The 14,100-nt window shown below is 46.0% G+C and overlaps 2 protein-coding genes across 8 annotated transcripts in view; both read right to left on the bottom strand.

Annotated features, from left to right (window-relative positions):
• The window catches only part of NUP133 (nucleoporin 133), a 95,287-nt gene extending 93,758 nt beyond the window's left edge, over window positions 1–1,529 (bottom strand). Inside the window, exons 1-2 of the mRNA XM_068116003.2 lie at window positions 1,228–1,529; window positions 692–813 (exon numbers count right to left, since the gene is read on the bottom strand). Of these exons, the coding sequence (XP_067972104.1) occupies window positions 692–813; window positions 1,228–1,394 (289 nt within the window). The 5' untranslated portion in view covers window positions 1,395–1,529. The remainder of the gene's footprint in view (window positions 1–691; window positions 814–1,227) is intronic.
• A 10,059-nt stretch (window positions 1,530–11,588) lies between these two features.
• LOC137426952 (sterol regulatory element-binding protein 1) overlaps window positions 11,589–14,100 on the bottom strand; it is a 45,574-nt gene continuing 43,062 nt past the window's right edge. For all 7 annotated transcript variants that reach the window (XM_068116004.2, XM_078778830.1, XM_068116007.2 and 4 more), the window contains one exon: window positions 11,589–12,400. In XM_068116004.2, the coding sequence (XP_067972105.1) occupies window positions 12,165–12,400 (236 nt within the window). In that variant the 3' untranslated portion in view covers window positions 11,589–12,164. The remainder of the gene's footprint in view (window positions 12,401–14,100) is intronic.

Here is a 14,100-nt window from a genome sequence, read left to right as displayed (position 1 = left end):
CCGAGGGCCTTTCACTTACTCACCGCAGGCAGGATGGTGGTCTTTCCGTCTTCTACCGACTCCACTCCGGCCTTGCTCCCCCAGCTCTCTCTGGGCTCTGTCCCCCAAATATTCCTACAGGTCGCACAAGATCTGCCTGCAACCCTCTTATGGTTAAACTGCCAAAATCAAGACTCTCTGCTCACCTTCACTCCTCTTCTCTCCTGCCTCTGGAACAAACTCCCTCACTCTCTTGAATCCCACTCCTCCCTCCAGGTCTTTAAAACAGCTGTTCACCACCATCTCTTATCTTCCCCCATCCAAAACCTTGATCTTTTCTACCCCTGCGAATTTCACCCCAAATCCACTTTTTTGAAATACCAACTTCTTTCCTGGAAGTCCTTGGTGTCCTTGTGTTTTATACTTCTCCCACCCCCTCCCCCTTCCCACGCCTCCTCCTACACATCTCCCGATGTCCCTGCTCTCAAATGTTGTGTTGGTGTGCTTCCCCTTCTCTCCCCATCTTGTCTACCGCTCCCTCTTTTTATATATTTTGTTTGTCTGTTTGATTTCTTATTTTTGTGTGATAAATGTTAGCTCATTCACGAGCCTTGATTCTGTATACAAAAATAAATAAATAAATAAATAAATAAAATAAAATATCGTCTTCATATACGGCACTGGCTCCAACCAAACAAAGCAATCAACTGACCTGTTGCCAGAGTAAGTGCTTCCATCACGGCTACAGGCAGAGAGGGGCCAAACGACTGCATGTTATAGTGAGCAGCTCCTTCCACGAAAACTGGAACGTATGGAGCTTGGACCAGCGAACTCCTTAAAAAAAGAAAACATTGGTCGCAAAATCAAAACATTTCACTTATGGGATTCAATTTACCGATAAAGCGACGACCGGCTATCGAGCACACCCGGCGACCGGCTGCAGAGCACACCCGGCGACCGGCTGCAGAGCACACCCGGCGACCGGCTAACGGCAGAGAAAGAACCTGAGGATGCTACCTTCGGAGTTCGGACAGAAGCCCCTGTAGGATGGTGTCCTGTCTGCAGTCATATGTGGACGTACTATAAGTATAACGATGTTATTTTAAAAACGGTCGGTCTTTGGACCAGCAACATGCGACCAAAAAAATTCAACAGATTTTATAAAACGTGCGTTTGTTCATCGTCTGAAAACAAATAAATGAAGTAAACGTGATTTGTAAAATAAATAAAAACCCAAACAATGAGTACCGGCTGAGGATCGAGCGCCGTGGAGAGGCTGCGGGGCCGCGATTGGGGCTCAACCCCCCGCCCGGGGAACCGAAGCCTGGACTAGAGCTCAGGCCTTTGGCTGCAGTGAGAGATCTTCGGGTGAGTGCCGAATGTTGGCGTCTGCCTGAATCCCGCGGGGAAAACATGTTCGAGGCTCAAGGGAATGAGGGAAGAGTGAAATCCGATCGTCGGCAATGCCGAGCCGGAGCCCGCGAAGCGCGATCGTAACACAAACACTACACTACTCGTGCACTGGCGGGACGGCCGGGGCCGCGCGTCCTAAGTGGACAGGACATGTCACGTGATTCGATCTATTCTTCCGGAACACATTCACAAACTCGCGGTGAACTTCGTGTTCATCCTCAACGCTTTTGAATCACTGATTCTCATGTTTTTGCTTTGATTTTACAATATGTGCACCGATTACGAACGTAACGCAATTGCCTATTTTTGAGTTTTCAGATAGTATATATACTTATAAATAGTACAACTGCCCTCAGGGCATAAAATCAAATCGACCACATGTGAGAATTATATATTTATATTATCTATTTCCCTTTGGTGCTTTTCTTATACCAGTACACCTGCTCACTACGGGAGCGGAAAAAAAGGGTCACTCCTCTTTGGGGTATATAGATTACAATCGATATATGGGCGGGTCTCAATAACATTGGGTGTGTTCATTTACCAAGTTTCTTGTGAAGAAATCGCCAAGTGGTTTAAGCATTTGAGCAAGCACGCCATTCAAAACCGTTAAGGAACGGCTGGCTTGGCAAGCGAAAGCTAGCTGCTTGGTAAAGAAGCACAACCTGAGCTTGTCCCTTTTGTTTTGTATCAAACATGTTATTTAACAGAAAGGGCCATGTTATTAACCCAACATTCGTGGGATATATAGAGTACAGTAGATCTTCGCTCAGTTCTGTAAGTAAACACTTACTTCACGGATGTTGGGATTCCTCCAAATTTCTTCATTTAGTGTTGTAAAAAGAGCATTAACGACTGTTTAAAAAGCAAATCATACGTGTTTGTGGTTTATAATATTTTTACTTCCTGTAGAAGCCGCTGCTCACATGGAAATATAATAATAGCGTAAGGACTCGACTTTGTTATCCCTTTTACGCTGCACCCAGTGACCCGATGCCCACGGCACTAATGGATTTACGATCTACGAACCGCGCTCTTTGTTTATCACGTACACTCGTACAACCATACTCGAAAAATCTGAATTAGCCGACGTTGGGGCCCAAAAGCATCCGATTAACTGCCGATACAACGCCATCTTACGACGCCATCGTATTGGCGTCTGCTGGGCGAAGGCGAAGCAAGACGTCCGCTGATTGGGCAGGCGAAGGCGAAAGGAAGCCGTCCACTGAGTGGACAATCCAGAGCATGCATTTGTGCCGGTGTTGGCGATTGTTGTTCATATACGCACTGTTCATTCTCATCTTTCTTCCTAACTCTTACTCGGACAAGCAAATCCCCTATGCCATCCATAATGGTACACTCTATCCATACACCACATCCTCCCTTCCGTGGATGTTCCACGGGTTTCGGCTAGTCTATATAATAATTGCGTAAGGACTCGACTTTGTTATCCCTTTTACGCCGCACCCAGTGACCCGATGCCCACGGCACTAATGGATTTACGATCTATGAACCGCGCTCTTTGTTTATCACGTACAGCCATACTCGAAAAATCGGAATTAGCCGACGTTGGGGCCCAAAAGCATCCGATTAACTGCCGATACGACGCCATCTTACGACGCCATCGTATTGGCGTAGGCTGGGCGAAGGCGAAGCGAGCCGTCCGCTGATTGGACAGTCGAGTGGTGTGAACATGGGTGGTGTGAACCAAATGGTCTTTTTATTCCCTTGAACATTTTAAATTAGGATATACTAGGGCATGCCCGTACTATATATATATCTAAAATTATATCCCCCCCCTCTATTTACATGAAATGGTTTGGTCCAAAGCGAACGGCTTGCGAGTACGGTGACAATCCCCCCCCTCTATTTACATGAAATGGTTTGGTCCAAAGCGAACGGCTTGCGAGTACGGTGACAATCCCCCCCCTCTATTTACATGAAATGGTTTGGTCCAAAGCGAACGGCTTGCGAGTACGGTGACAATCCCCCCCCCTCTATTTACATGAAATGGTTTGGTCCAAAGCGAACGGCTTGCGGAGTTTGGTAAAGAAATCGCCATAGCTCGGTAACTACTTGTCCGATTAATATGAAACCTTGAAAAGGCACATCCTCAGGTCCCCAGCAATATACCTGGCAAGTTTCAAGTATATCGGACCCGTGGTTGTCGAGAAACAGCGGTCACAGACAAACATACAAACATACAAACATACAAACATACAAACATACAAACATACACACAGAGATTACTGGAATTATAGATAGATAAGGAAACGTCTTTATCGTCATTTTAATAAAGTTAAATGGAGTGACGATGCGATACTCAGGGTGCGTTGCATAAATCCTCGTAACTCAGAGAGGTGTAGCAGGTGGCGAGACGTAAGGAAGCTTAAAGATAACGAGCTGAAAACAGACGAACGATATGTCAATCTCTTTCTACACCGAACGGAAATAAAAGTATGAGAGCGGGAAGGCATGGCCTGAGCACTTCGAGCAGAGAGGACTGATTGGACTTAACTTAAAGAGAAAAAATTGGAGCTTACCGGAAGAAGAAGATCCCATTGAGCGCTCCCCTATGCCATCCATAATGGTACACTCTATCCATACACCACATCCTCCCTTCCGTGGATGTTCCACGGGTTTCGGCTAGTTATGATTATAACTGTAAGCGATTTATACACGTTATCACTGCAGGAAAAACGTCTTGGGGAAGTGGGACATTATTAGGTTTACTCTCCATGAAATGGAGAGTAACCTATTATTACTGCTAGAGTTTTTCTTATTATTATTTTTCCGCCCTATTTTGCACCTCTGAAAACTTCATAATTAATGTTCTCAGCAACCGCTGGTCGGATTGACAGGAAATTTTCAACAAATGATCGTCTCGGCTCCTAGAATTTTTCCTGCTAATTATGACGTCATAGGTCACGTGGTGTGGGCGCCATCTTGTAAAACAAATTCAACTTTTCCCCTCTGTATCTCCGAAACGGCTCAATGGAAAAATTTGAGGAATGGCTCATTCTAAAGAACTCTTCAATGGGAACAAAAGACATGTGTGTCGAGTATATTAAAAATGCTAACGTTAAGAGGTTAGAATTCGTCAAACAAAAAATTTTCTCCCCCGAAAATGGGATTTTTTTCCCAGATGCTTAGTTAAAAAAAACTCAGAATGCAAAACTTTTCGAAGTCATACGTCACATGGTTCGGCCGCCATCTTGTTTTTCGTGAAAAAACACAAAAACCCCTTTTTCTCCGCAACGGCTGAACGGATCGAGCCCAAACTTGGCATGCGTATTCGCATACCCCTGACGAACAAAAAGGTCAGCGAGCATGACGTCATCCGATACATGGTTTCAGAGTTATGACGTTTTAAAGCTCAAACTAGAAATGGAATCACCTCCATAATTTGTGGAGATATCGAGTGGAAACTTTACACAAGTGTTCCTCATGGGGGGATGTTTAATCGTTACTTGAGACGTTTTGATAAGTCACATCGTTTGGCCGCAATAAATAATGGAATTTAAATTTTAAAAAGCTTGTAACTCTTGAACCACTGCATGGATCGACTTGAGTTTTTAAAGCAATGTAGCTCTCATCATGCGGAACAAGTGTGCAAAATTTCAAGATGATTGATTGTACGGTCTCAAAGCTATAAGTCTTTATTGTTGAAAGAAGAAGAAACACACCGATTGTCTTTCCAGAACGTGGTCACGATAACGCGATCTCCCGCGGTCATTTGAACCTCAAAAAAAATTATAATTGCAGATTTGTCAATAGATGAGGCATATTAACAAACGAATGAAACAGATTTGCTCAAATTCTGACTATTTTTAACTCGATCGTATTTCACTCAAAGTTGTGAGGGACTGAAGAAGATGTCCATCCAGGACGTCATCACTATAACGCGATCTCCCGCGATCATTTCAACCTCAAAAAAAATTATAATTGCAGATTTGTCAATAGATGAGGCATATTAACAAACGAATGAAACAGATTTGCTCAAATTCTGACTATTTTTAACTCGATCGTATTTCACTCAAAGTTGTGAGGGACTGAAGAAGAAGATGTCCATCCAGGACGTCATCACTATAACGCGATCTCCCGCGGTCATTTGAACCTCAAAAAAAATTATAATTGCAGATTTGTCAATAGATGAGGCATATTAACAAACGAATGAAACAGATTTGCTCAAATTCTGACTATTTTTAACTTGATCGTATTTCACTCAAAGTTGTGAGCGACTGAAGAAGAAGATGTCCATCCAGGACGTCATCACTATAACGCGATCTCCCGCGGTCATTTCAACCTCAAATGAAATTCAAATTGCAGATTTGTCAATCGGGGAGGCATATTAACAGACGAATGAAACAGATTTGCTCAAATTCTGATTTTTTAAAATCGATCGCATTTCACATAAAGTTTGAGGTACTAAAGAAGAAGAAGAATCGTTTAGCTTCTCAGATAAAACAAATAATTCTGTCTGCAATTTCAGGTTAATTGTCTTTTTTAAATGGCTTTTTCTGCAATCAGTGCATGGATTGACATGTGTGGATGTGGGTGTGGGGGGGGGGGGGGGGGAGGGGTGTGTGTGTGTGTGTGTGTGTGTGTGTGTGGGGGGGGGGGGGTGGTGTGTGCGTGTGTGTGTGTTAGGGTTGGGGGGGTGGGGGTATGTATGTGTGTGTGTGTTTGTGTGGGTGTGGGTGTGGTGGGGGGGGAGGGTGTGTGTGTGGATGTGTGTGTGTGTGGGCGTGTGTGTGTGTGGGGGGGATGGATATGTGGGTGGGGGGGGGGGGTGTTGGTGTGTGCGTGTGGAGGAGGGGGTTGGGTGTGTGTGTGTGTGTTAGGGGTGGGGGGGGGAGTGTTTTGTGTTGTGTTGTGGGGGGTGGGGTGTGTTGTGTTGTGTTGTGTTGTGTTGTGGGGGGTGGGGGAGTGGATATGTGTGTATGTGGGGGGGGGGGGGGGTGGTGGATATGTTTGTGTGTGGGGGTAGGGGGGTTGGGGTGTGCGTATGGAGGGAGCGCAGATGTGTATGTGTGGAGGTGGGGGTGTGTGTGTGTGTGTGTGTATATGTGGAGGGGTGTGTGTGTGGGGGAGGGGTGTGGGGTGTTTGTGTGTGGGTGTGTGGGTTTGGGGGGGGGGTGGATATGTGTGTATGTGGGGGGGGGGGTGCGTGTGAAGGAGGGGTGGTTGGATGTGTGTGTGTGTGTGTGTGTGTATGTGTGGAGGGGTGTGCGTGTGGGGCGAGGGTGTGTGTGTGTGTGTGTGTGTGAAGGGGGGTGTGTGTGAAGGGTGTGTGTGTGAGTGTTTATCAGGGTTGTATCCAAGGGGGTTGTGGCAAAGCATGTCCAATGAAAGTGGGGTTGTATCAAAAGTGGGGTTGTATCAAAAGTGGGGTTGTATCAAAAGTGGGTGCGAGTAAACCGGTCATCACTGCCAGCAGTTTTAAAGTGGCCGTTCTAGTTAATATTAATATTGTTTTGTAATAACATTAATAATATGCGAATATCATTAATTTTGTTATTCAAAGCGTCTTTGGAAAAACGCCACGACAAATCTTCTCATTTGGAAAAACGCCACGATAAATCTAACTTAATATGATTATACACCTCAACATTTAACCCCATTGACGGCAATGGCAGGGAAAACCCGCTCCGGGGAGAAAACCCCCTTGGGGAGGGGGGCAAATGAATGCGCTACAACCTTCATTATGTAACCCTTGGTCATCCTGTCAAGTCTGGTTGAGATAGGATAAGGAAGGACGGAATGTATTGGCGTCAAAAATTAATCAGACAGACGGACAGACACAAATGGCGTATTTTAGTATGACCAGCAACGGTATGGGCCCTATGGGCGGGGCTTCAATTAGGAAGCCCAAATGAAAAGGAAAAATATCAGAAATTGAAGTTTGTTTTATTTTAAACGATTCATATAAACATCCGTTGAATCATATCGCATGCAAATCATCAAAATCTAAACAGTACATGGTGCCCATTTTGAAAAAAAGATTGAATCCTGCAAAACGGAAGCGGCCACTGCACATCTTTCTCAGTCGCACGTTTATGTGTGAAGAGTGCGCGCCTAATGTGTAACACAGAAGCGGCCGCTACACCTGTTTTTCAGTCGCGTTGCACACGCTGCCATGTTACTTCAGAGCCGCACCTTTATATAGGAAGAGTTCATTAGGAGTCGATCGACTCTCTCCTGGTACGTAGAATAAACAGTATTTGTAGAATTTCAACAAAAGCCACATCACTGTTCATATCGGTAAATATTATTCCATAGTGTTTGGAAAAACTGGAAAAATTGGAAAAACAATATAGCCTATTTTACTCCCAGGGGCCCCAGGAATACCCACCCAAAATATCGTTGCGATCGATTGAGCCGTTTTTGTGGTACCTTCGAACGGACGGACGGATATTTGGTGAATTATAGTAAGATGATGATTATGATGATGACTAGTACAACCGCACACTACGGGAGCTGCAGCAGCCCAATCCTATTTGGGGTATATAGATTACAGTCGATCGAAGGTCAGATCTCAAGAACATTGGGTGTGTTCATTTACCAGGTTTATTGAGGAGAGATCGCCAAGTTGTTTAAGCATTCGAGCAAGCACTCCATTCAAAACCCTTAAGGAACGGCTGGCTTGGCAAGCGCTAGCTAGCTGCTTGGTAAATGAGCACATCCCTGTCTTCCTCCCTTTGTTTCTTATTAAAAAGTAGGAGCGAGTTTCAAAAGTTCGCTATGAAAAATGCCATGGTAGTGGTAGAAACGGCCATGTTATTAACCCAACATTTGTGGGTTATATAGAGTACCATAGATCTTCGCTCAGATCTGTTAGTAAACCTTAGTTCATTGATGTCGGGATTCCTCCAAATTTCTTCATTTAGTGTTACAAACAGCATTAGCAACTGTTTAAAAAGCAAATCATACGTGTTTGTGGTTTATAATATTTTTTGTTCCTGTAGAAGTCGATGCTCACACGGAAACGCCATTATAACGATAAGGCTGAGAAAAATATATTTCCGGTCTCGGGTCAGCGCGCGCATCGATTTTGACCCTGCGCATCAACAATTTTTATTTTTTTTCAAATTTCCAACGGTGCCTACAACAGCGCGCGCCTGTTGTTGCCGGGCCGGTGCGCTATCTCGGGCAATACGGGTCAGTGAGGGTCGCCATTGGTATCGACGTTCGCGCACGGTTCTCCCCGACAAAACTACATTTAGTAGTTTAGCCGTTCCAAAGAAATGAGTAGTTTTGTGTGCCGCGACGTCATGAATCCAATCGGCTGGATATTGTCATTTGGTGAAACGAAGACGTTATTTGTCGAGTTCGTGTGAAGCAACCAGAAGGCCAAGAGAGCTGCGGGTGGTCTCGTTAGTTAGGCCTGGATCCTATCTCGTTTGTCATGAAGTTGTAAGTGTTTGTGATAATCTGGTGGACTGGGAGAAGAGATCGATCGTGGGAGACCATCGGCCTGTTAGACCACTTGCGCATGTGCAGTGTTGATGTGATCAACGCATTGGAATGTTTGACGGTACGGTGAGGCGACCTCGAGAACGAAATGGCAGTCTATAATATGCTTGAAGAACTTAATGATTTTCAGAATAAATACCTTTTAAAATAACTTAAGCTTGTGTTCATTATTTAAAAACAGGCCTACCAGTCCCATTGGCTGTCTTTAATTTCTCTCTGGACGGCGCCACGGCAGATGAGGAGGACCGCAAGGCATGAGGACACAAAAAAAACAACGTCTTTATATTTGCAATCCCTGCTTTTCAGAAAAGAAAAAGAAAAACAAACCGCATCTCCGCATCAATTCTGGAACTTTGGTCTGACCAGAGACCAGCAATATATTATTTTCGGCCTAAGCTATTTAAACACGTTATCACTGCAGGAAAAACGCCTTGGGGAAGTGGGACATCTATATAATAATAGCGTAAGGACTCGACTTTGTTATCCCTTTTACGCCGCACCCAGTGACCCGATGCCCACGGCACTAATGGATTTACGATCTACGAACCGTGCTCTTTGTTTATCACGTACAGCCATACTCGAAAAATCGGAATTAGCCGATGTTGGGGCCCAAAAGCATCCGATTAACTGCCGATACGACGCCATCTTACGACGCCATCGTATTGGCGTCTGCTGGGCGAAGGCGAAGCGAGCCGTCCGCTGATTGGACAGTCGAGTGGTGTGAACATGGGTGATGTGAACCAAATGGTCTTTTTATTCCCTTGAACATTTTAAATTAGGATATATAAGGAAACGTCTTTATCGTCATTTTAATAAAGTTAAATGGAGTGACGTTGCGATACTCGGGGTGCGTTGCATAAATCCTCGTAACTCAGAGAGGTGTAGCAGGTGGCGAGACATAAGGAAGCTTAAAGATAACGAGCTGAAAACAGACGAACGATATGTCAATCTCTTTCTACACCAAACGGAAATAAAAGTATGAGAGCGGGAAGGCATGGCCTGAGCACTTCGAGCAGAGAGGACTGATTGGACTTAACTTGAAGAGAAAAAATTGGAGCTTAACGGAAGAAGAAGATCCCATGAGGGCTCCCCTATGCCATCCATAATGGTACACTCTATCCATACACCACATCCTCCCTTCCGTGGATGTTCCACGGGTTTCAGCTAGTTATTAGTATTAATATTGTTTTGTCATAACATTAATAACATGCGATTATCATCAATGTTATTGAAAGCGTCTTTGGAAAAACGCCACGATAAATCTTCTTCTTTGGAAAACGCCACGATAAAGCTAATTTAACATTGATATACACCTCAACATGCAACCCCTTGACGGCAATGGTGGGGAAAACCCACTCGGGGGAGAAAACCCCCTTGGGGTGGGGGGCAAATTAATGCGCTACAACCTTCATTATGTAACCCTTGGTCATCCTGTCAAGTTTGGTTGAGTTTGGATAAGTAAGGACGGAATGTATGGCGTCAAAAATTCATCAGACAGATGGACAGACACAAATGGTGTATTTTAGTCTGATGGTGATGATAGTACAAGGAACTTTGGGCAAAAGGTCATCCGGCCCATCATGCCTGCGCTACACCAACACCAGATACCCCAGGTTGAATCTGCCTCACTTCAATCGCACAAGTTCATTAAGTGAATCGTTCCATCTCCAATTACTTGTTCATATTTCAAGAAGTAATTATGGCGTTTAAGGTGGCTGGTTTGAGATCTCAGGGTCCTGTGTTTTAGATTTTTCGGATCAGGATTTTGATTCAATCAATTATGAGGAGGGGAGCGGAGAGAGGGGCAGGAAGCGGGGGTGGGAGGGAGGAGGAGTTAGCAAAGAGAATGTGTTAAAAAGTTGGCACTGAAATACGAGTGGTCATTGTTACCACCCCTCACGTATGTAGAATGCATTGCAGAGGGGAAGAGGGAATTTCTGCCATTTTGCTTACGTAATAGATAGATGGTATAGGGGTTTTGACCGACAGGTTTTCATAGAAAATAAATAAAAATTCACTTTCAAACCTTTAAAAATCGTTTGAATAAATACAGCTCATCTTCTTACCTGTGTTGCAAGTACGACCTGAAAAGGCGGTGTATAATCAAAAATACTATTTGATAGGGCAATATATATATATATAGATGACTGTTATATGAATAACATGGAAATGTTGAAAAAAAAAGAATGTATGAATCTATTAATCGTTACGAGAAACTGAATTGAATGAGACTAACCGATATTATAAGTGAAGAAGAAGTTTTTTGTTGAAGTTTAAATCTTCAAATTTGGCCTATCTATGGTCAACTTAATCAACGATATCACACTGTTTAACGTCCATCAGAAAGGCAGCACACAAATCGATGAATCGCCCTGTCTGTGCGACACTAGGATGACAGTTTACACCTGCGTCAGGATTCGAGCCAAGGATGGACAGCTTGGAGGTGAGTGTACGCACCTCTCAGATATCCTGACAGCCCAGGTTGGGTATCAAAAGACATCTGTGTAGTGATGGGTTTTCTTGGGCTCGTACACCTATACAGTCATATCTTTGTCTCAAACACCTGTACAGTGGAATTTTTTGAATTTACACCTTTGCAGTAATTTATAAAGTCTTTGCACCTGACATGTTTGCCACCACATAACAAAATAGCATAAATATTCTTTTTAAGAGTCCCTCCATAATATGGTGCAGGAATCATTTCATTTGATGCAGAAAAGTAAAATTGCTGATGACATCACAGTGTATGTCCCTTTATTTTTCTCTTGCCCAGGTAAACCGACCGCTGAAAAGTATTCTGGGTAGGGCCAGAAAAAGCAGTGGAACAGCAGACCGACAGTGGTGCTTGTTTATGATTGCAACCTCAGGGGAGTATACCCTAATAATAAGCATGGAATCTCATTCAGTCTGCCTGTTCACTTACACTTCATCATAGCTTCCATTTGGATTGCAAACCTTCATTTGGCTGTTGCCATCGTTTTATAAACGAAAGTTCCATTCAAATAACTCCACTTGTGACATCTTATAGCAATTAGCTGAACTATCATATCACACAAACACAACATCATTTGGAAACAATTTGGAAACATTTGCCCCGCTTTGCGGAACAAGCCCGATACCGAACGAAGCACCAACCCCTTCACATTATTAGGACTAGTTCCCGGAGGATTCAACAAATTGCAATTATTCCTTCAAAACAAATCCTTCAAGATTGTCACATCATCAATAATAAGTATACAGAAGAAAATGTAATTTTAAAAAACTTTTCCTTTGTTATTTTGATCACATTATGGCACTCAGTCCGCAGGAGGTAAAAATAATGCATTGGTGGGAGAATAAGTATTCCCAAAAGTGGGAAAACGTTCATCGGAAGGCATGGTGGCGTCGAGGTAAGGTGAGGGTGGGCATTCCTCAAGGTCTGGTCCTGAAAATGTTGGTGCGGTATCTGCAGAGTGGTCGACAGGTGGACCTCTGATGTGCTGCACTCTCGCAGGCCTCCAGCCCGAATGTACCCAATCACATTGTGCGTGCGCTGCGGATGGTAGAGGTGGTTAGTAGAGGATAATACAAGCATCACATTGGGAATGCGTACTCATAAAATAGGTGTGGTGGCCTTGTAGGCTCAAAATAAGTGTTTTGTCAATCTATGGAGAGAAGCCTTGAAGATGGTCTTTAGTTTAATGCATCACTTCTACCTTGTATGAAACACAATACTGTATGAAAAATGACGTAGCATGTTGAATCTACCTAACAACTTTTACCGAGTGATATGTGACATCTATCAGATTCGCACAGGAAGAGCTTATTAGTCTTTGGCGAATCATTCGTTTACAGTAATTGTCAAGCAGTCTATTTGTTAATTGCCTCGATTATTTTGCTACTGAAGGAGCTGGGGCTCCCACGTCGATCGGAAGAATGGACGCGACAAAAAGCTGGAATTCATCCGAGTTGCTTTAATCAAACCAAACACTCAGGCACTCTGAAAAGCCCGTTTATCGGGCAGCAATATATATACATATTATCCCGGAGCGTTTGCCCAGGAAGGGCGAGAGGGGGCGTGGCCCAGCGTCCTGGCTGCGGCCTGGCAAGTTGAGGGCGAGCCTGCCCGGGTGTCCCGACCGAGGCCTGGCAAGTTGAGCGCGGGCCTGCCCGGGCGTCCTGGACGAGCCCGGCATGGTGATCGCTCCGCGTCCTTGATAGGTGCAAGGCGATTGTGAAAACCCAGCGGTAGCCGCTACACACGTCCCCCCAGAATCGACTTGCACCGGCAGGGTCAATTTGAGGGGGGTCCTGATGACCCGGCCGAAGCGACCCCTGGCGGGTCGTGGGAGGGGGTCCGGTGTGGTGGTGGGCGGTCGAGTGGGGGGCACCGTGGACGGGGGGCGGCCTCGCCGTGGCGGAAGGGCCACCCGTGGTGGGTGGTCGACGTCCACGTGCGCCGGCTTGAGGCGGTCCACCGCAATCCGGTCCGACCTGCCGCCGATGTCGATGACGAACGACTTGTCGTCCCGTCGCAGCACCCGGAAGGGCCCGTCGTACGGCGGCCGGAGTGGCCCCCGATGTGCGTCGTGACGCACAAAAACATACTCCGCTGTGCGAAGTGCTGGGGGGACGTAGGACTGGGGGTCACCGTGGTGGGATGTTGGCACGGGGGCAAACCGTCGGGCGGCCTCCTGGCCCTAACCGAGCGCTGGTGAGCTGCGGACCAGGGACTGGTAGCGTCGGGCACGAATTCGCCCGGGACGCGTAGCGCCTGGCCATAGACAAGCTCGGCGGTGGATGCCTGGAGGTCCTCCTTGGGGGCCGTGCGGAGGCCCAAAAGGACCCACGGCAGCCGGTCGGCCCAACCGCCGTCTTGAAGGCCGGCCATGAGCGCGGCCTTCATGGAGCGGTGGAATCGCTCGCACAACCCGTTTGCTTGGGGGTGGTAGGCCGTAGTACGGTGGAGCTTGACCCCCAGGTTGCGGGCGACCGCGCCCCACAGCTCGGAGGTGAACTGTGGTCCGCGGTCTGACGAGATGTCCACCGGTGCGCCGAAGCGGGCGACCCAGGTGGCGATGAAAGCCTGCGCCACGTCGGCGGTGGTGGTGGAGACGAGGGGAACGGCCTCCGGCCACCTGGTGGTCCTGTCCACCATGGTGAGCAGGTGTGTGAACCCCCGTGACGGGGGGAGGGGGCCCACCAGATCCACGTTGACGTGGTCGAAACGTCGTTCGGGCACGGTGAAAGGTG

Source organism: Myxine glutinosa, chromosome 5 (assembly GCF_964187855.1).
Source record: "Myxine glutinosa chromosome 5, kmMyxGlut1.1, whole genome shotgun sequence".
Lineage (NCBI taxonomy): Eukaryota > Metazoa > Chordata > Myxini > Myxiniformes > Myxinidae > Myxine > Myxine glutinosa.
This window is presented reverse-complemented; position numbering and strand designations above follow the sequence as displayed.